At 41.0% G+C, this 21,096-nt stretch overlaps 2 protein-coding genes across 11 annotated transcripts; one reads left to right on the top strand and one right to left on the bottom strand.

Annotated features, from left to right (window-relative positions):
- The first annotated feature begins 454 nt into the window (after window positions 1–454).
- On the top strand, window positions 455–6,313 carry hnrnph3 (heterogeneous nuclear ribonucleoprotein H3 (2H9)). 8 transcript variants are annotated; one of them, XM_076973952.1, is made up of 11 exons: window positions 455–743; window positions 1,227–1,357; window positions 1,874–1,973; window positions 2,114–2,269; window positions 2,391–2,534; window positions 3,088–3,226; window positions 3,622–3,812; window positions 3,922–4,130; window positions 4,226–4,361; window positions 4,514–4,570; window positions 4,706–6,313. In XM_076973952.1, the coding sequence occupies exons 3-11, from the start codon at window positions 1,886–1,888 to the stop codon at window positions 4,777–4,779; spliced, it is 1,194 nt and encodes a 397-aa protein (XP_076830067.1). In that variant the 5' UTR covers window positions 455–743; window positions 1,227–1,357; window positions 1,874–1,885; the 3' UTR covers window positions 4,780–6,313. The 8 variants fall into 8 exon arrangements, with proteins under 8 accessions (XP_076830067.1, XP_076830065.1, XP_076830068.1 ...); XM_076973950.1 differs by having other exon boundaries at window positions 1,227–1,480; XM_076973956.1 differs by having other exon boundaries at window positions 456–743; window positions 2,164–2,269.
- rufy2 (RUN and FYVE domain containing 2) lies at window positions 5,994–19,557 on the bottom strand. Of its 3 annotated transcripts, XM_076973948.1 has the most exons (19): window positions 19,360–19,557; window positions 18,659–18,821; window positions 16,556–16,729; window positions 15,946–16,063; window positions 14,986–15,087; window positions 14,191–14,314; window positions 13,373–13,437; window positions 13,115–13,180; window positions 12,913–12,982; window positions 12,725–12,826; window positions 12,411–12,527; window positions 11,660–11,827; window positions 11,459–11,556; window positions 9,787–9,906; window positions 9,432–9,561; window positions 9,093–9,187; window positions 8,859–8,907; window positions 8,667–8,747; window positions 5,994–7,055 (listed from the first exon to the last, which is right to left on the bottom strand). In XM_076973948.1, exons 2-19 carry the CDS (start codon window positions 18,732–18,734, stop codon window positions 6,912–6,914), a joined length of 1,899 nt encoding a protein of 632 aa, XP_076830063.1. In that variant the 5' UTR covers window positions 18,735–18,821; window positions 19,360–19,557; the 3' UTR covers window positions 5,994–6,911. The 3 variants fall into 3 exon arrangements, with proteins under 3 accessions (XP_076830063.1, XP_076830062.1, XP_076830064.1); XM_076973947.1 differs by lacking the exons at window positions 18,659–18,821; window positions 19,360–19,557 and adding an exon at window positions 17,658–18,199; XM_076973949.1 differs by lacking the exons at window positions 5,994–7,055; window positions 8,667–8,747; window positions 8,859–8,907; ... (3 more) ...; window positions 18,659–18,821; window positions 19,360–19,557 and adding exons at window positions 10,251–10,635; window positions 17,658–18,198.
- Window positions 19,558–21,096: the final 1,539 nt, after the last annotated feature.

Genomic DNA, 21,096 nt, shown 5'->3' with positions numbered 1-21,096 from the left:
GATCAAAAGGGGAAGACATTTCAACAAGACATTAACAAAGGGAACTGTGGCACTGAATTCAGCATTCAACCCACAATAGAAAAATGATGGAGAGTGAATAGTCAAGACTAACAAAAGAACAGTTTTCTTTAATCAAACCACTTTTATCTAGGAACTATCTATTTAATTTATGTAGATAATATCTATTTATTTCTCTTCCGGTTTTACAAAACGTGATCATAGAAAGGGTGGCATAAACATTTCCAATAAGCTTCCGTTAACGCGTGACACAACTACTCAGAAAAAGTCACTTTTTCAGGGAATCAGCTCAGCTCTGCGCGATCCAATCAGAAATAAACTGCTGTCCCGTAGCGACGACAGTTGACCCCTCGCGAGATTACAAATTAACAGTGTTGCCATGTTTTCTTGAAAGCCCGTATTTAAGTGACAGCTCAGTTTGTCACCTGTGGGCTGGGAAACACGTCGTGGGGCACATACCCTGCATTTTCATCAAAATGACAACTCGCTGAATTTCTAAGACGCTATACAAAACCAGAAAAAAGTTTAATCAGAATGACAGCGCCTGCGCTACATTTTGGAAATGAGTTGCAAATTCAGAAATCGCATACAACTTCAGAAATGCTGCAAATATAGTTACAAAACAAGTTTCCAGAGGACACTGGGAAGGGACCTCATGCGACACGCGGGAAATGTGTTGGAAGCAGCTACAACCAAGTGAGAAACAAGGTTTGCGATAAACATGGGTAAGAGGGCAAAACCCTGTTAAGAGATTAAAGGCATAATACTGATTGTAGATATTTAGCCAGATATATTTAGGTATATATAGAGTTGTATCTCATTAGTTTGAATGGGACTGTTCATTAGTAACGCAGGAAATATCTAGCTAGGTCTTTGGACAGAAACTGAGCTAAATGGGATTTTATTAGTATTTTGAGGCTGGGTTATGTACAACCTAGCAAAATTAATAAGCAAGAATGCTCAGAACGAATAGTCATTCCATCTGTATCAGATAGCTAACATTCCAAATGGGATTATTTGTGGACCTACTATATTATATGTAATGGGATTATTTATTGACCTACTTCATGATGCATAATGGGATTATAAACATACCCGTGTTATTCTCAAAGATACCCCTATATTGTGTATATATTAGTATGTATGAAATCTTAAGAAATGTGTGAAATCGCTGTTTGTTGATTTATATTTAGTCTTTTTTACTTTAGTGAATGACATTTCGAATTTGGGGAGTTTCTTGGGAGACTCTGGCAACCTTCGTAATAAGCTAGCATCGACGGCTAACTGGCTAGCTAGCCAGCCAGCTAACTACCTGTAGGGAAAAGCCAGGCAGCTGACGGTGAGAAATCTTTCAGGTAAACATAGTGTTGTTAATAGGTGCGCGACGATATTTTAAGGTCCATTTATCAAGTTGTGGAGGGGTCGTAAAATGGCATAAGCGAATTCACCTATGCTTGGTGGTGTGAGTACCTGACATGCAAGATTATTGTTTAGTTTGATATAAAATCTATTTCGCTAGCTAGCTAACTACTACTCGCTACCAAGCTAGCTGGCTAGTTAGCCTTTCAGGTCATTTGCATCAGGCTAACAACTTTAGCTTGCTAGTTTAGCTAGCTGCATGTTTATAAACACTAAGTAATTAGTCGGTTCCTTGAGGATGTATAGCGGGGCAGTCTACATGGAACTTCCAAGCTGGCTAGTTTGTCATCTCACGGTAGCTAGAAGTTTTAATGTGTCAGTGACAGGCCAATATGACAACTGCATATTCAAGTCTAGATCAATAGTGCGAATGACACCAGTGATACTGAACGTACCATTAAAGTTGTATACATGTTTATTTGTAACTGTCCTGAAGTCACAGATAAAGATGTCTCACAACGACGAGGGATATGTGGTACGCATCCGTGGTTTACCTTGGTCGTGCACACAGGAGGAAGTGGCCTCTTTTTTCTCTGGTAAACTCAGATTGAGGCTAAATGCTTTCTTATGTAGTCTGTTATCAAAGTGTGATGCCTTGTAATCTTATTCTAGACAAGAATCTAGCTAGTAAGTAAAGCAAAGGCCAAGTCTGAATGTCTCTTCCCCCATCTTTCAGACTGTGATATTGTAGGGAAACTGAATGGGGTGTGTTTCACCTTCTCCAAGGAGGGAAGGCCCAGTGGAGAGGCATTTGTCGAGCTAAAAACAGCAGAGGACTTTAAAAATGCTCTCGCAAAAGATCGCAAATACATGGGTCATCGTTATATTGAAGGTATTAGAAACACCATTACAAATGTTTTATCTGGTTTTAAGGTTTAAGTTTTTAATACAAATGCCATTGATTTAGTATGCATGAAATATGTTCTGGTAACGAGTTATGACTTGATATGTAGTGTTCAAGTCAAATCGCAGTGAGATGGACTGGGTCCTCAAGCGCTGTGGCCCCACAGACTACGACAGCTGCAGTGGCTGTACACTAAGGCTAAGAGGACTACCATTTGGCTGCAGTAAAGAAGAGATTGTGCAGTTCTTTGCAGGTATATTATGCAACGAATACAATAATTTCAGATTTTTTATTTGTTCCTTTTATGTTGCTGAGATGCACGTTTTTAATTGTGGTTAAGTCTGGAGTTTTTTTATTTGATGTGGTAACTACTCTCCAAGAAAGTCAAAACATTTTCAGATTAAGCTCGTCAAATATGCTTTATTAGCTGAACATGAATACCTTTACATGGACGGTTTTCCAGAAGCTGATGTTTAACTTTTCACTAACCATAGATTCACTCAACCAGTGATTCAGTGCCAAGTACAACTGACTCGTAGTTTAAAAATTGTATCTTTCTTTAAAAAAATAGGAGAAACATGCCCTGATACATTAATTTCATATATGTTTAGTTTATACCTTTTTAATTATTGCCTATTGTCCAGAATTGTCAGTGGAAATATGTGATATAGTGGTATTCTCTAGGGATTTTATTTTATAAAGGGGTGATATAAGCAACTAAATTAGAGGGTCTTTCTTTGCTACATATGAGAATGTTGCTATTTAACATGTCCCCCTCTGTGGGGTTATTTGTCCTTGGGTTAAAGGGTTGAAAATCGTGCCAAATGGGATTACATTGCCGATGGACTACCAGGGGAGGAGCACAGGGGAAGCCTTCGTGCAGTTTGCCTCAAAGGAGATAGCAGAAAAGGCTCTGGGCAAACACAAGGAAAGAATAGGGCACAGGTGGGGCCGGCAAGACTGGGCTGGGTGATAATGCTATCTTTAATGTGGGTTTGGGGGTCATGCATCTTTCTGCTTTAGAAAAAGATGGTATGATCACATTGTTAAACTTGGCATGTATCTCACATCATGTTGTGTCATGGGGGGATAAAGAGTTGCTCATGATATGGAACTGCAGTGAGGCACTGCAGACCCTCCCCCCCCCTCCCTCCCTCCCTCCCTCCCTCCCTCCGGATTCTAAAAATGCAGCCATTAGTGTTTGCTGCGATAATTAAATCATGGGCTTCCAACCTTGACCCTCTAAGCTCTCCCCTTTGCTGTGAAACAAACACAGCAGTTGTTGTTGCTTTTGTAAAATGTATTTGTTGCTAACACAATTCCATTTTGAACAAACTCAGGTACATAGAAATATTTAAAAGCAGCCGAAATGAAATCCGTGCGTACTACGAGGTGCCCCGAAGGATGATGGGACAGCGGCCTAGCCCGTATGACAGGCCGATGATGGGGCGTGGGGGCTTCTTTGGTCCTGGACCTGGAAGGGGAGGAGCTGTTCTGGACCAGATGCGCAGTGGAGGTGGTTACAGTGGTGGTATGTGTGCGCTAGCCTCTTTGAGATGGAAAAGACTGAACAGACACTTGAACTTCTAGCAGACTGTGTACTTGGTGCATTATTCTAAAGGTGTGTCTTCGTTCCACAGGTTATGGGGGATTTGATAACTACAATGGCTTTAACAACTACTGTTTTGGTAACGGAATGTTTGATGAGAGAGCAAGAGGTGACCGAGGTCGAGGTGCTATGGGAGGTCATGGTTACAGCACAGGGGACGTTGGCTCGGGCTTCCATGGAGGACACTATGTACACATGAGAGGTCTTCCCTTTCGTGCCACAGAGGCGGACATAGCCAACGTAAGTCGCACGTCAGGGCTCCGTCTCCTTCGCCGTTTGGTGCCTGAGCAGCTTGATGGTACAAGCGTTTGGCTTATGTGCGGCGTTTGTTCCAGTTCTTCGCTCCGCTAAATCCCATTCGAGTGCACATCGATGTGGGACCTAACGGGAAGTCCACGGGGGAGGCAGATGTGGAGTTTGCGTCTCACGAAGATGCGGTGTCGGCCATGTCGAAAGACAAGAATCACATGCGTATGTAATTATTTCCTGTTTTTTACTTATACCATATAGCAAGTGTTTCAGAGCCCAAACATTTAATTTTAAATGAGAGGGTCTAGTACTGTTTTTGCTTATTTCGTTCTTTCCATATTGCCCCATCAACTCCCTCACTGTGTCCCCCACAGAGCACCGTTATATAGAACTTTTCCTGAACTCAACTGCAAGTGGAGCATCTGAAATGGGTTCGTATCTCTTTATTCAGACACTGCTGACACTTTCTCAGTTCAAATCCATTGTCAAGATTTTACTTCAGACCATCATTTGCATGTAATCACTGTTTTTAATCCAAAAAACCTGTAATGTGTAATTATAAATAGGTCGTGGTGGTGGTTTCTATGGCAACTCTGGAGGCGTGGGCTCTCGAGGAAGTGGAATGAGGGGCATGTTCTGATCTTATTTTACATGAAAAATATCAGCTGGGAGTTGGAACATCCTTTTGTACTGAGATGTTTGCAGATGTTCATATAAAATGTAACCAGAATATTTTCCAGTCTCAAAGAACGGAATCAAAAAGTATAAAGATTATAAATAAGTATATATAGGTTGACCAGCTACTGTACATTTTGCTTATTAAATTTTATATTAAATTCTTCTGTGTTTTAAGTTTTACTAGTGTTGCTTTTTTGTCTGTCATCTATGTATATCTGCAACCTTAAAAGTCACTGTGACTGGCTGCCAACTTTAGTGAGAGGCAGATTTCAAAGTAATGTTTTGGCTGTTAACTTTTTTCGTATCTAATCACTTTAATTAATGACATGATGTTTAAATTGTCTATTTAATTGTTTTATTATTTAATTTTGTTAACCACACCCTCCCAAAATTAATATTATTGCTTACAAAATAAACTTTTTTTGTTTTCAGAAGTCATTACAAAATATGTATTTGAGTATAACATTTGATATAACTACACAGACTGGGATTCCTTCTAGTTTTTTTTCTCATTTATGTTGCAAGATGAAGTTCACAATGTCAGTTCTTGCCACCCGTGTTGGTGGACACAATGTCAGTTCTTGCCACCCGTGTTGGTGGAAATGCCTGAGAAACTTAAAACCAGGGCATGTTTCTTTAGATCATTCAGTGAAATTCTGGTTCTCTCTAAAATGGTACGAGTTGGAGCTGTGCTTCACGCAGGCCTTTCAGAACACGTACCTGTCCCGGACGGAGATGGCTGCACTAGTCTATTATTGTCGCATAATCGCATAGGTGTCTAATTTGGAGCAGGTCTTTCATTCATGAGGGCTATCATTCAACAAATATATTTGCAAAACAGTATAAACATTTAAATTTGTATGTGGTTTAAATGTATTTTAATTGATATTCTAATATTTATGCAGCTAGTATAATGCTCTATAGCTATTTTTTTGTGCGTTTTAAATATAGTGACAGGTGAGATATGTAGCTCTGTTGTATATACAACTGAAGCTTCAAATATACAATTTTGAGAAAAAAACACCTGTTTTATTAACTAATAGCCAAATATCTCAGTACAGTTTAGCTAACATGGAAAAATGCCAGTTCTAAACTGATGAGTGTACCTGAGGTCAACCTACAGATGAGTATATGCCTGCAATAACACAACAAAATGAATACAGAGAGAACATGAAATGGAAGTATGGACTTTAGTGGTTAAAGACATATTTACAATTCCATACAATACTTTTACATTTGAAACTTGATGTGACTTAGCAACCATTTTTATAAGCTTACACTTGAATGCATTGAGATGAAGGTAACCATAAATATTCAAGGCGAGTAGCATTCCAGTTTTGCACTTTACAAACAGCACAAGTCTTGGTTTAGCTTTTTACGGCCTGTAACATAGTGTGAAGTAATACAATTTCAGAATGGAAAAAAACTTCTTCTACTGTATTGATTCTACTGCAATCAGATTTGAGCAGCACTGAAAACTGGATGTTTTTGTGGAATTTTGTGAAAAAGATCCATCCCTTCAGACACACTGGACATCTTTAAAGATCCCGTCTGTATGAGTGACTTTTCACATAGGCACACATTAATTTGTATACAAAATCCCCCCCATATATTTGTTAATTCTTGACACAATAAAATGATATGTTCACCCTACATTCCAGACATGTTCTTATATCAGAGCATGTAATATCCTGATAGAGTAACCTGTTTAGTATGCTGTCTGTAGAGTATGCTTTAGTGCTACTTAGTTGTAGTGCTGAAGACATTTAATGGCTATGTTGTAATTCTTTGTAAGTCTTTATAAAATGCTACAAGCCACTGAACAAGTATGCTCCCCATACTCAATTCCTTCTTTGGGTGCTTCACATAACGAACAGCTGCTTGCGTGCTGTTGTGACACTGTGCTGAGGAGCTCCCAGTAGAAATGTAAACTTCTAACATTGAATAACAGGTGCAGAAAATTTGGTCACTTTTGTTATAGTTTGTCATGATGCAGGAAAACATAGTAGTCAGAGTTAAAGCCAACCCTGGCTAGTTTGGCAGCACATGGTTTGTGTGTGTGTGTGTGTGTGTGTGTGTGTGTGTGTGTGTGTGTTATGTGGCGTTGGAAGAGCAGCGCTGGAGCAGAAGAGCATGGCATGTGTCACATACTCGGACAGGCTTCGGAGAAGCCGGGAGAGGTAACTCGTTATCTGAGCAGGCATTGCAGAAGATCTCGCCACAGTTCCTACAGTGGTGCTGCAAGAAAAGAAACCAGATGCCCAGATGAACATCAGAAATAGTGCTGTCCTCTCACTTAAGAGAATGTCACAGGCTTCTCCATCAGGTACACTATCCCTCATCTACTCAAAAGCATTCAGGAAAGATGCCAATTTTAAAACATGCAAAATGCATAAAACACATTTTTTTGTGAAATATGGGACCCAATTTGTCTTTTCACAATAAAACACCGTTTTGTGTGTGCAAAAACATTATTTAATAAATTTTTACAGTGCTGTTACTTTTTACATTGTCAACAATTGCCAGATGCTCTTATCCAGAGCAACTCTCGTATCTTACACTTCACAACCTTTTATGTGTTCCCCTTTTTAACTGAACCCATCAAGTTTATGTTACTAGCACCTCCCTCTCTCTACTCTACCAGGTGAGCTACTGGAACACACACTATGCCAAGATGTACTGAATTTCAGGCAAGGCACTTTTATTTGTATTGTACGTTTTGTACAATGGCAATTCAAAGTGTTTTGCATAGAAGAATAAAAAATAACGCGTGTTAGATCCCACAACCTAACAGTTTTTTTTCACACAACAAAAAAAGAAAAATGTAACATAAAACAATTTATTTTGTCACATTACAGACCCAGGCCCCTCCCCTTGGGTGTGTGTAGGTGTATTCTATTCTGGTTATGTCCATATGTGGGTGTGGTTCTGTGTGCGTGTTTATCCATCTCACCTGTGGCTCATTTCGTCATCACTTGAGTCTTGTTTAGTTTACTGATATAATGTGTGTTTAGTTTACTGATATAATGTGCGTTCACAGTGTCTTGTGCTCGTCTTTGTCTTGCGTCTGCACAGTTGTATGTTCGCTTTTCATTGTGCGCTATCCACGCTCCTAAACTCATTAAACATTCTACGTATTCAATGCACACTCATCCATACATCCTGCCTCCCTCACGTTACATATTTAAATACACAATTGACAGAAAAGAAAAATAAATAATGGAATAATACAAATTAAGTAAAAGTGGGGGAAAATACAGTGAAAAATAGGGATTCAAAAACTACATTAGGGGCACAGACATTTCATCAGGAGTTGGGTCCTACCTTGGGTAGCATAAGAGCGAAACTTTGAAATGCTTGGTTTGATTTCAAGGCTCTACAAGCAATCTTGTGGTCATGGATCCAAGAATCTAAGCTGGGTTTATACTTTTTGAACCTATCACAAAATAATTCTGGGCCTAATTTGGAATGTATACTGTACTAATGCTGCAAAATCAAATCTGTAACTAACTAGAAACGTGTAGAGATTTTAGAATTAGAGTAATGTACTCAGTTCTCTCTGTCCTGGTTAATACGCAAGTTGTAGCTCTTGAGTGGCCTCTAGGTCTCACTGGTACTTTAAACATTTTATTCCTGCTGTATTCCCAAGAAGATTAAGAAAATTGGTGATTAATTTGATGTGGCAAATAAAGCTGAAATCTCTTTTAGAACATTGACTGTCCTAATTTGTATCCCTAGATGCAAGATGTATATTAATTTTATGACTCATCAATATAAAAAAATTTGTTCTAATGTAATGGACAAGATTTGCATTTAAATGCAAATGATGAAGTGCAAACTGGAGCTCACCTTTCTCCTGGAGATGGAGAACTCTTTCTCACAAAGCTTGCAGTGTGTGGCATCCTTGTCCTTAAGCCACACTTGGCCTCCCTAAAATTAATAATCAACTTACAAGTTAGCTAGCTTACGCTAGTTATAGCCAAATCGTAATAGCCTGAAGCATAAGATCAGATATATCAAAACATCAGACACAGCACATACCTGCAGTGCTTTATTGGCTTCTTTAATGTCCTCAATTTTCAGTTTTGACCTGTTATGAAATACAATATGGATTTGGTCAGAGCTGTGAAGCTCTAAAGACAAATCTTTGAATATGGAACAGCACAAAAGAGGCCCGAAAGAGGCAGGCTGAACTGAACCCAACGGACCAACAAGTCTTGAATAAAGCTGATCGGTAAATGAATAACAGCTGATTGGAGCCAGTGAACAACTCACTCGCTGAGTTTGCAGCCTAGCTCCTCCAGCGCCTGCTCCTGCTCCTCACAAATCCCTTTCAGCTGATTGTTCTCATCCTGCAGCCTGTGAAACTCCTGACGGGCAGCAGCAAGACATCAAACTTCATTATCATCAATTAGAGGACGCGTGCTTCCAGAAGCCAATGTTTACATCACCAAACAATTGACAAATAGTAAGAACTATTCATGGAGGTGCACATAAACAGCCCGTAAAGCTTCTAGGTCAAATCAGAGTTTGATGTGTCCTTCCATCAGCTGAGACTTCCCAGTGTCTACTAGTCATTAGGACATCATGGAAGACAAGAATTCTGGGTTTTACTTTTTTGAGTGCATTGATTTGCTGAGCCTCAGCTGTCAGCTGGATGACCATCTCCCGTTCTCTCTCCAGGTCATTCTGTAATGTCTGACGCCACTCCCTCTCAATTTTCAAGTCTGTTTCCAACTGTAATCTAAAGAAAACAGACAGTTTATGCTCAGCCATGTAATTTAAAGGGTTTTACAACTCCTCATTAATTTACTGAATAATATTTTTGATAATGGAAAAAATTATAATAATCAAATTATTATTATTTCATGTAGTGTATACTTTATTAGGGCCAAGCTCTGCACACTTCACTCAGAAGGAGAAGTAGAATGCATTAACATTAGACTTCAACAGAATGTTGTAAACTTACATTTGCTTCTCTCTCTGGCATATCTGCTTTTGAAGGCTGTCTGCTTTGTTGGTGAAGTCTTGTTTGAAGCGACGCATTCCGTCCTCGGCGCTCAGACGGTCCCTCTCCGTGTCCTGCAATCTGGCGTAATTCAAACCAACCGGGTAAAACCGAGGCTCCGATCACAAGGGTAAGAAGGATGGGGGGGTAATGGAACGGAGAGATGGGCAAAAGAAAACGAGGGCCAAACGTTGACAGGCACGCTACCTCACGATAGACCAGCAGTACACGCATCAACAGCCAGCCGAAAGAAAAGAGCTGAACTGAAAAGTTGGGGGCCTGGGATAGGCTGACGGAAACAGTCAATATCCTTTCTCATTAGAGGATTAATATTCAGAATCTTATTAAGAATAAGCTTATTAAAGCTAATATTAAATGTGTTACTTTAAATGAATTTGAAATAATGAACTAAAAATGTTTAGGAATAGTTTAAAACAATTTATTGATGATCTGGATTAAAGACACACCAAAATCATTGTTTGCTCTTATTGTTACAGTATGGTTTTGTGTACGCCATGTTACAGTTCCACGAGAAAGAACTTCGCTGGACTTACTAAATGATACGTGGAAAAAACAAATTCCACCATATCCAACAAACCACATCTAAAAAGACACTAATATAGAGCATTCAAACCCTTTATTTTCACGATACTACATATTGCCAAACACGTTGTGTCACACATCGTGAAAGTATTTTAAAGTCAGAAGGAAATATCCTTGACAAGTTTGTACTGATGTTCTGTATCTGTACTGGCACATTTTACGAATGACATGGCGAGCGTTCGTGTCTGGCTGAGCAGGTCTTTATCACTACTCCCATTTAATGAGAGATTAAACATAATAGTGAGGGGAGATATAAATATTGATGTAACATGAAGGTGTTAAAACAGGGTAGAGGATGTGGAAAAGAAAAGGGAGGAACAAAAAGGGAAAGAGGATGTAAACATCAGTGAATTCCCACGTCATTCAAAGCTTTGAAGAGTTTGTTAAGCAATGCGTCTGTTAAACTCATCACAAATAAGATGGCTGTAAATCAATGGCAAAGGGGTGGGGGGTGTGGCCTGTGTAGGCAGAGGCATGAGCGAACTCTGAAAGCACCGCGGCACACGACCGAACACCAAACACACGCGAGTGCCCAGGTGCGAGGATTCTGCGTGTTGTTGCAAGAAGCAGCGCATGCAGGATACGGTGTGTGCTAGCTGGCCCGGAGAACGCATGCATGGTACATATCCGGAGATGCATTCAGACCAGCAGGACTACATCTGTGTGCAACCCACATGCCCCTTTTACTGTGTTTCGAATAAAATTCAATATGGGAAATATAAACCTCTAAGCAAACGTATGACTGGAAAATCAATACTGAGAACATGAAATGGGGTGTCAGTAGTTGTGGTTTGTTCAGTAGTTGTGGTTTAGGAATAATCAACTCTCAAGTGCTCACATGAAACTGTACTTATCTGAATGCATCTTAGGAACGTGACTTAGTATTATGCCAAATAGCTCTTAGGAACGTGACTTAGTATTATGCCAAATAGCTCTTAGGAACATGACTTAGTATTATGCCAAATAGCTCTTAGGAAAGTGACTTAGTATTATGCCAAATAGCATCCAACATGATTTCCTCTTCACTCACCTTTGCTCTAGCTGTCTCATAGTAGCCGTTATCTGATTGGTCTTCTCCTCCAACCGTGTAATCATGTCGTTTTTCTGTTTCATGCCCTCATCAGAAGACTGTATAGTTATGAAATTAATCAAAGGCAGTTATTGTACAGTGCGGTCCTTAACCTCACCTGTTTAACCACAACACTGGTAGTCGGACTGGTAGTGAACTTACCTGCATTTTCTGATACATCTCTACATTGATGGCCTTAACCTCGTCCAGCTGCTGTCGAAGTCCAATCAAAGTGTCCTGCTTCTCATGGATGTCCTTCTCCAGCAGCTTCATGGCCAGCTCCATCTCTTGCTTCATGCTGACCTGCACCACCAACTCATTCTCCACGTCCTACCATACAAGCACATTGCCCTGATTAGGTTTCAAATAGAAATCTGTTCCAACTCTGTTGCATTCTTTTGGGGTTTGTTATGGTTACAAATGAAAATAAACCACACTGTGGACATGGGTGAAAAGTTTGCAAGTTTTGTACCTTTTTAATAAAAAAAAAACAAGTGAAATTTAAAAAGGAAAGGGACAAAATACAAAGGCTCTTTCATTTGCCTGTCCCTGCCTGGTGTGGGTGTGTACAGACCTGTCCCTGCATGGTGTGGGTGTGTACAGACCTGTCCCGCGTGGTGTGGGTGTGTACATGCCTGTCCCTTTGTGCTGTGGGTGTGTACAGACCTGTCCCTGCATGGTGTGGGTGTGTACAGACCTGTCCCTGCATGGTGTGGGTGTGTACAGACCTGTCCCTGCATGGTGTGGGTGGGTACAGACCTGCCCCGCGTGGTGTGGGTGTGTACAGACCTGTCCCTGCGTGGTGTGGGTGTGTACAGACCTGTCCCTGCGTGGTGTGGGTGTGTACAGACCTGTCCCTGCGTGGTGTGGGTGGGTACAGACCTGCCCCTGTGCACTGTGGGTGGGTACAGACCTGCCGGAGTTGACACTCCTCTTTCAGCTGCCTCCGTGCCTCGTTGTACATCTCGTCCAGGCCCTGCCGGGACTGCTTATATGTGTCCAGCTCACAGTTCACATCACCTTGTGTAACCTGTGCACAGCACAGTGACATTTTTGCCACAGACTAAATTAAAATAAAACCATAGTAAAATCACAGAAACACATTTACCTGCCCCATTCTTAGTTTACTACATTCCTAGTTTTGTTTACTTAACTATTCTTAAAGAAATTACAAGAATGAAGAGTACTTTTGTTTGTAGTAAATAAAATCAACAAACATGACAACACCTCAAGACGTTGCTGAGCCTTCATGAGAATTAAGGAGTTCTCAGTCCTGAGTTGGTGGTTCTCTTCCTGTAGTTTGATGATGTTGTTTTTGGCTATTGCCAGCTAGAGGGAAAAAGAGACCAGCTGATACCACATTCACCTGCACGTCTGACATGTTCATTCTACGTCCTTCTGGGAGACAACGTTACCTCCTCGATGAGTTTGGAGTTCGATTTCTCTAATGAGTCCACGCGTCCCTGAAGACCCTGAACAGTGGAACTAAGGCAGAGGAATGATGCGTACAGTTTTACTGGCACCGAGACATATTGCGAGGTGCAAAACAGCTTCTAAATTGGAAGCCACTCTACACACCTTGGATGCATGTTAAAGAGAAATAAAATCTGTACTCACTTGAGCTGCCTGTTTAGTTCTTCAACATAGTTCTTCTGATCCAATATTGCTGCAATTTGTCCATTTCTATTTAGTGAACAACGAAATAAAATGTTATTAGGCCTGTGTGTGTTTGTGTGTGTATGTATATAAATAAACATAAAGGAGCAGGAATATACAGATACAGGATACTCCATGTACACAAAAAATACACCATTTTAATATATCAATCAGTAAATACACCTTTAGTTTTTTTCCAACCTCGAGATGTAATATTACCTTTCTTCACTTCTGTAGTCATCAATGTCATTTTTCAAGTACATGGAAAAATCGATCACTCCAACCTGAGTAATAAGAAAAAACATAATTGCAATTCATTTACTGATTAGATTTAATGTTACAGACAAAAGTGCAGTTAAATACACAAGGTTTGCAAAGAAATGAGGACTTTTGAAGTTTTAGGACGTGAAACCAACGTGTGTTCCAAAGAGTAGAGGTTTAAATCATAACGTTAACTCCATGGGGTTCTGAGAGCGTGGACCAGTTCATTTTCCTAACTTCATTGCTGCTATAGCTACAACTGCCAATGCAAATAGATATGCTATTAATGTGACGGCCATTAGCATTAAGATGCTTTGTCACCGCAAACGACAAATGTTTATTTCTGATATTCCACAGGTGTGAACTACAATACACAGCAGTACTTTTCTGGAATCTTCTTGAGATAGTATATACAGAGAGACCAGTATGTTCATGTCCTGTGCTGAAAGCCAGTTCATGCTACACTGCTGCTGAAATATTTCCCTGTGAAACAGTTCCTGCAAAAAGTACTCCACTATTTGATAAGTACATGACAGTTAATTATTCTTTATTAACATCCAAATAGCATAATCAGGAACTCTGTTGTATAAATCAGGTATAGGCACCAGCTTAGTAGATGAAACAGTGTGAAAAAGGGACCAGCTTTAGTTTATCAGCCTGCATTCACAGGACATAACTAGCCAAATGCATAGAGGCCCATTCGTGTTAGATTACTAAACGATGTAGCATCTCAGTGTAAACTCAACTCAAATCAAATCAAATCAATGTTTTTGTACTTGTGTGTCCAGGTCTTCGCCCTTCACACACAGATTGGCATCAATGACGTTGAGTCCCACCAGGAGACCCACGATGACTGCTCCCTCCTCCTCCAGCATAACCGCAGAGCTTTCATAGAAATCACTGCACCACACACACACACACACACACACACACACACACACACACACACACACACACAATTTTGAACACTGAAATTGACATATTGTGTAAGATAGTGAAGAGTATTGCAATACTATGACCTGAAAGATATTATTGGACCAGGATATACAAATCAATATCTGTATTGACACTGCATCTATACATATTCTGCCTAGCAAACCAACTAATAATTCAATGAAGGCAAACTATAATTTAGTTCCTGCAGATTGACAGTAGACGGTCCCTTTAATGCCACCTTATAGCAAAACTAATACTAATACACTTATCAGTATCAGATCCTAGCAGTACCGGTACTGGCCAGCAAAAATCTATAACGGTCGGAAGTGAAATCAAATATGAGGACAGATCAGATTATGCTGCTACCTCTGCCAGTACACTCATTACATCCACTGTGAGGTGAAATATTGAATCCCTGTCTCAGTCCCTAGGGCCCCTGCTCCACACTTCACTGGACTTTCACTGAACCAGCACATCAAGCTCAGCCCTTAAACATCTTGATTACTATAACATTTATTCCTTTGTTTTAATGCAGCAACAAATTTGAACATGTACAGTACAATTATTAGAGTTTAAGGGCACAGGATGGCACGTGTCCCCAGCATGATTAAGGTAAAGGTTAAAAGGTTGCTCACCTCAGTATGTCTTTCCTGGTGATGAGGACACGCAGGTAATCTGCTAATCTCTTCTGCATCAATGCCAATCTCAGCCATGCCCTAGCTCTTCCCAGCGGTGTCCTAACACACACACGAACATATGCATGCACACACAGACACACAAAACACATAGTGTGGGCAAGCCCTGTTCAGTGGTGAAATGAAACATAAAGCCATATCGATTTTCATCTTGCTAATACATGAGTTACATCTCCACTACACAATCTTGGTGCTCACTTTCATATGGGTTCTTGCTGTACATACTTGTATATCAAAAATACATATTCTACTCCCTTTGTGCTATATAAGTAATATTTACTTAATAAAGTAGATATTATTAGCTATATCTACTTAATACATTTACAAGTACATCAGTTGATAGGCATGATATACATATTTTTAACAGTACTATACTTTCAACACAAATATATGCAAATGTCTAAGCTTTTGTTGTCTGACTGGAAATGTATCTGCCTTACACCGAACTGTTTCAGAAAGATTCTGTGGGTTTCTGGTTCTCCACTGCTAACCAGTACTTGCTTTTTAACCTTTTTGGCTCAGTTGCAGGTTTCGTTTGTGTCTGGCAAGTTGAACTGAAATTTCCACTTCCCCCTTCAGTCAAAGTGCCTATAAAGAGCAACCCTGCAAAGCAGACACGGGCTACGGAATGGAGGGTGTTTTCCGCGTTTCACTAACCCATTCGTGAATCAATGTCTCTGCCCTAATGAATTTACACAGAGACATTTGGAGAACAGGAAACCCAGATAAGATCACTGAGGAGTCCATGTGAATTATTTCTGGCTATACTGAGATTATAAAAACCAAAACTAAAGCCATTGCTCGCAACCAATGGTGTTTAGAGCAACAATGTAATCTTAAAGAAAAAACACAACGTATGAGCACAATGGTGAGAACAGGTGTGCATGCTGGTGTCCGTACTTGAGGCCTGGTAAGTCCCGTACACTGGCTGCGATCTCCCCTGCCTCAGGACACAGCTTCTCCACCATCTCCAGAGGTCCCCACAACGACTTGTTGTAGCCAAGAAAGGTCTTCTTCACTAAAGCCAGAGACAAACGCGTTTACTACAGAGCACATAATGAAGTCCTCATTCACAGTTAGTGCATACGAGTCACAAGTAAGCACATTCCAAGGTATCCAGCCATTACACACTCACAATGTGTCAGCGCTCTCTTTCTAAAACAGGGTTTCCACATATCTGTGTATGTGCTTGTATTTAGAGAGCCGACAAACTCTTTCCCACTGTCTACTGTGCATTTCTTACCAGGATCATCTGCCTACTGCCAAAGTAACAGTCATGCACATATTTGTCATTTCTGACAATATTTCACATGATTCAGGGACTGCACATTACAAACAGTGACTACTCATAGGACCTCAGTGATGATGAGGTCCTTTCCAAATATTTCACCTTCTTATCATTGGCCCATTAGGCGTAAACACCAATCCACAATGAGGCTTTTAATCCGTCTCTGGAAAACTGTTACACAAACTATGTTACACAGTGTCAGCTGGCATCAGATGTTTGTACCTTTGAGGCCATGTTTCAGACAGTGCTCCATAACCACAAAGAACTGCTGTAGAGGGGGGTAGTCGGAGTCCAGGGTTCGTCCAAAACTGAGGGCCGACTCGATCAGGCCTTTAATGCTGAGCTTGGCCATGTTCAGTAAGTTGGCCCGTTCCATTGCCATTGGGTCCCGGAACGCTGGAAGACAAGAACAGAATGTGGCGTCATAACCTCGCACAGTTCTGTATCTACCCTGAAGGTCCACAACAACTATAAAAACCCTAAAAAGACACTGCATAAGTTCATTTAGTAACACAGCCTAACACAGGCGAAGCGCTCCGTATCAGGATATCAATCAGTGGCATGGCCCACTGCGTTAGCAACAACGCAAGCTAAACTTTAACCTGCAAGTAACTGCCAGTATTTGTTCACTGATGTAAGCAGCCTTGAAACGTACCAAGGTGCTGTTAGGTGCCACATTTAATGCTTAAACAGCAGGCAGATGTTAGAGATAGTGAAACACAGAACCAACTACCTGAAACGTAAATGTGGTGTGCATGTCTGACCTGAATATAACATGTAAATCTTTCTGCTCTACACAAGCCTTGCTTGCCAGTCATTTAGGATTCTACTCCATTAGACCTTAGGAGCCGTCATGAAAATAGGTTTCATTCTGTATGACCAAATAACTAATAATTACACAACCCAGTACAACTGCTGTTGACATACACAAATCCACTGTGTATTTTTAGCTTCACTCATAAAATAAATGTAAGAGTGACGCTTTGATATGTTATAATACCACAGGTGGAGATAAGGGAGTTCATGGTGCATCTGCATAACGTCATGCGACCAGGTGTCCACAAACGGTTACTAGACACAACTCTGTACGTGTGTGTTATGACACAGTCATGCAGTGTATCATTTTAGGCCGGGATGTTACAGTAAATGTAGTCTTTCTCACACACGACGTGAAGATGCCTTGTTGCACATTCATCGTCGAACGATTTATTGTTCTCCTACAAGCAATGACATCATCCCAACCGTGGGGGGGACAACCATCGGCGCAACGTACACGCCGATCAATACCAACCGCACCTGCGCCTTTGCAAAATCACAAACTTACCCTTGACACTCCATTCCTCTGCAAATGGAGATACTTTAGGCTCGGCGACCTTAGGGAGAACGTGAATGCCGCCTGAGAAGGTTTCCGATGCTTTCCTAGCTAGGGCGAATATGGGCGCCTGCCACCTCCCGTCTCCAGACCTGATGGAAGTGCTGCTCGGTTTATCACCGCCAGATTTATCTTCCTGCAGCCTAAGAATTCCGAAGACTTGCGTTTTCTCTTTATTGCTGTCTGCTTCGGCCAGGGTAAAATCTTGCTCCGCAGGTGTGGCCATGGTGAAAGTAAATCTCCTATGGATTGGTGTAATATTTCACCTCGCAACCACCGTGGACATCTTGAACGACCCTCATGGACAACACAGTCGCAGATTTCCGAAACTGGACAACGCCCCTCAGCAACTACGACGTGCGTTCAGATAATTCCCAGCACCAGAACGTAAACCCGAATAAAGGGCCACATCGTCCATTTGTTTACACCCAAGCTGTCCTGCACGACTCCGCCTGCACTACCACAGAAGGGCTGGCTCACGTCCTTCCACTGAAAGCGCTACGTAATTCCGTGGAAATCAAATGGAGATATACTGCCCCCTGCTGCCTATCTTAAAAATCGCCATACATTCGATGAATACAAGAAGTTGTAATCTCGTATATGCCATCTATCCATTTAATAAAAAGTATTCATGAGCCTGAAATATCCCAGATCTGAATTGACCAGCAAACAAACGCAAAACAAAGTAAAAATATATATTTTTCCATGTTTACCTGTATTTTCTAAGTCCCCAGTGTTTGCTCAATGGTCCAATTCTTACATCATGAAACAAATATGCATTGCTTTGCTGCATATCGGAGAATAAACGCCGATAAGACCACCTAGCCTTAATTCTAACGTACAACCTGCGTATCCAAACTGGGATGCACTCATCAACTTTAATGTTTTGTCTTTCAACATTTGATTAAAACTTAACCAACTAATCCAGTCCGACAGTACTCTTCGTACTTTACCTTGACAGTAGGCTAGGCGCTCCATGCTCTCGCTGTGGGAGATTCCCCATCGGTGCAGACTCTGAGGGGAATACATGAGTGGTCCACACCTGGGTGTCTCCTGCTTCCACAGCTCAGATGATGCTGAATGAGACCTCACCCAGTCCACTCAGACTGCACTGACCTAACACAAAGAACACAGGTTGCTCTCTTCACACTTGTTCTGTTGGAGCCTTCCAAAGTTTTACAAGACCGTCATCAAGTTGAGGTTTATTAATATATTATGGATTATTCAATTTAGGAGTCAAATAGGAACTGGTTGTTCATATATTGAACATGCCCAGTCTGAGGAGTTTTATGGAAACAGCCACACACTGATAATGATACAGCCGTCAACACCGTCTTGTTTTCATGCTGCCCTGCCCTGCCCTTTGTATCAGCCTGTCTCATGATCGTTATTTCCTGCAGTTCTGACTCTGCCTGTATGCCAATCCCATACGTGGATAAAGATTAACACAGATTTGAACTAAGGATAGGGAGTCAGTCTCAGAGGATTCATAACCAAAGCACTATTCATCAACCAATCGCAGAGGTTCACAACATGTATACACTGAGCTGGAAACACTACCTGCTGTGCCACTGACCTCAGCTATAAGAAGAACGTGACTTTATAAGAACCAGAGATGCACACCTTATTTCAGGAAAATAGCACTCACACTTACCCGTGTACAGCTGCCCACTGACCGGACCCAGCTGTCTGGGACTGGGACTATTGCACTGGGCGTGCGGGGCACTGCTGATGAGACGAGGGAGCCTCATTTGCTGCAGCAGATGCTGGGGAGGGGATGTCTCCTGCTGGAACGCAGAGTGCGCTGGGTGCGGGAGAGACGGGCCAGCGCGAGTGGGGAGGAGCCTCGCTCACACGCGAACAGGGCCAGGCAGTCCGAGGGGGTGGGACAACGACGCAATCTTTTCAGCCAATCATCAGCGAGCTTGACCATCGAGGAAGTGGGGTTGAGAGTGACATTGCATTATAGGGTGTTTTTGTTTAGCTAAGCAGAACGAGAAGTAAATCACCAAGCATTAAAATGAAAAGTAAATACACGAACTATTTTTAAACACTATGGTATAAAACAACTGGCTTATTTTATATTACATTAAAATGTTAACAAATATACATTAACATTTTCTACATTTGGCAGACGCTCTTATCCAGATTTTCACAATTAGAATTTTACACAAACAAGGATCTTACTGAGTCAATATAAGCATGATTAGAAAGAAACAGAGCTTTAAAAATGTTCATGAAGGACAATCCAGACTGGTACAGTTTCCTTCCACTTCTGATATTTAATGCAGTCTGCAGAGACTGGAAAGAAACCCACTTTGTGGAGAGGCTGGACCCAACTGGAGAGGTACTGTTCCAGATAATATAGACACAATCACAGGAAGATTAGTTAATCCAGTGTTTTAGCACTGGACAGGCAGACAATATAAAACACAAATGTAAATATATGTGAAGCATAAAGGAATTATTTAAAGTTTAGCAAAAATGTAAATATTTGACATCACTAAATCTTTAATTTGATCTTTGAAGATATTACTAAATTCACACATGCTCATAAAATGTGTCAGGATTGTATTGTTTCTGTCCAAGGCTGAACTCATTCAGTTCTGTAGCATTTTTATCCATAAGATGGCAGTGTTTACTAGCGAGAAAATTTGAAACAAGGCTGGGATATCACCAATTACTGTATTTCAAATCTATAGTATAGTATCTGATTTTTGTCTTTTAAAAACAAAACTCATTTTCTAAAATCTTGTGTGTGACCAGATGAAGGATTAAATGTATGATTGATTAAATATTTCATAATAAGTGAGCTATGGACAGTTATGGTCTGGTGGTAGGGAACTGGTCTTGTGACCGGAGGGTCGTGGGTTCGATTCCCAGGCCTGAGGCCATGACTTGCCCTTGAGCAAGGCACCTAACCCCAACTGCTCTGTCCACTGCTCTGGGCACGTGTGCACCACAGCTCCTTAGTAATCACTAGTGTGTGTGTGTGTGTGTGTGTGTGTGTGTGTGTGTGTGTTCTAACTGCACAGATGGGTAAAAAGCGGAGGACAAATTTCGATTGCGGTGAAAAAATCATAATTGACAAATATGGCACATTTACATAATCTGATGTGCCCATAGGCCTTACAGATGGTGGTCACTCTCAAACTCATTGGTGGGTGCACTTGCTCCATCAGCTTTTGTCCACTTGACCTCTGACCTGAGGCTCTGATTCAACGATGAATAGACATAAACAAGCACTAGCATACGGTAATACAAAACCAACGCTAAAGCAAATCATGTTATTTAAAACATTTGGATCTTGATAAAGCCTGCTTTGGCTGTGGTATTGACAGAACATTGTGTGTGTGTGTGTGTGTGTGTGTGTGTGTGTGTGGTGTTTTGG

Source organism: Brachyhypopomus gauderio, chromosome 15 (assembly GCF_052324685.1).
Source record: "Brachyhypopomus gauderio isolate BG-103 chromosome 15, BGAUD_0.2, whole genome shotgun sequence".
NCBI classification, from domain to species: domain Eukaryota; kingdom Metazoa; phylum Chordata; class Actinopteri; order Gymnotiformes; family Hypopomidae; genus Brachyhypopomus; species Brachyhypopomus gauderio.
The sequence above is the reverse complement of the archived record's forward strand: the minus strand, read 5'-3'. Positions and strand labels throughout refer to the sequence as shown.

What these genes read in the sequence shown, in the direction of transcription:
- hnrnph3 (XM_076973950.1), top strand. An exon ending in AGTGGCCTCTTTTTTCTCTG is followed by an intron (nt 1,974 to 2,113) that starts GTAAACTCAGAT and finishes CCCATCTTTCAG; the next exon opens with ACTGTGATATTGTAGGGAAA. An exon ending in AAGTGGAGCATCTGAAATGG is followed by an intron (nt 4,571 to 4,705) that starts GTTCGTATCTCT and finishes AATTATAAATAG; the next exon opens with GTCGTGGTGGTGGTTTCTAT.
- rufy2 (XM_076973947.1), bottom strand. Translation starts at nt 17,931, where the DNA reads ATGGCCACACCTGCGGAGCAAGATTTTACCCTGGCCGAAGCAGACAGC. An exon ending in TGCCAGAGAGAGAAGCAAAT is followed by an intron (nt 9,562 to 9,786) that starts GTAAGTTTACAA and finishes TGTTTTCTTTAG; the next exon opens with ATTACAGTTGGAAACAGACT. An exon ending in AAGCCAATAAAGCACTGCAG is followed by an intron (nt 8,748 to 8,858) that starts GTATGTGCTGTG and finishes TATTAATTTTAG; the next exon opens with GGAGGCCAAGTGTGGCTTAA.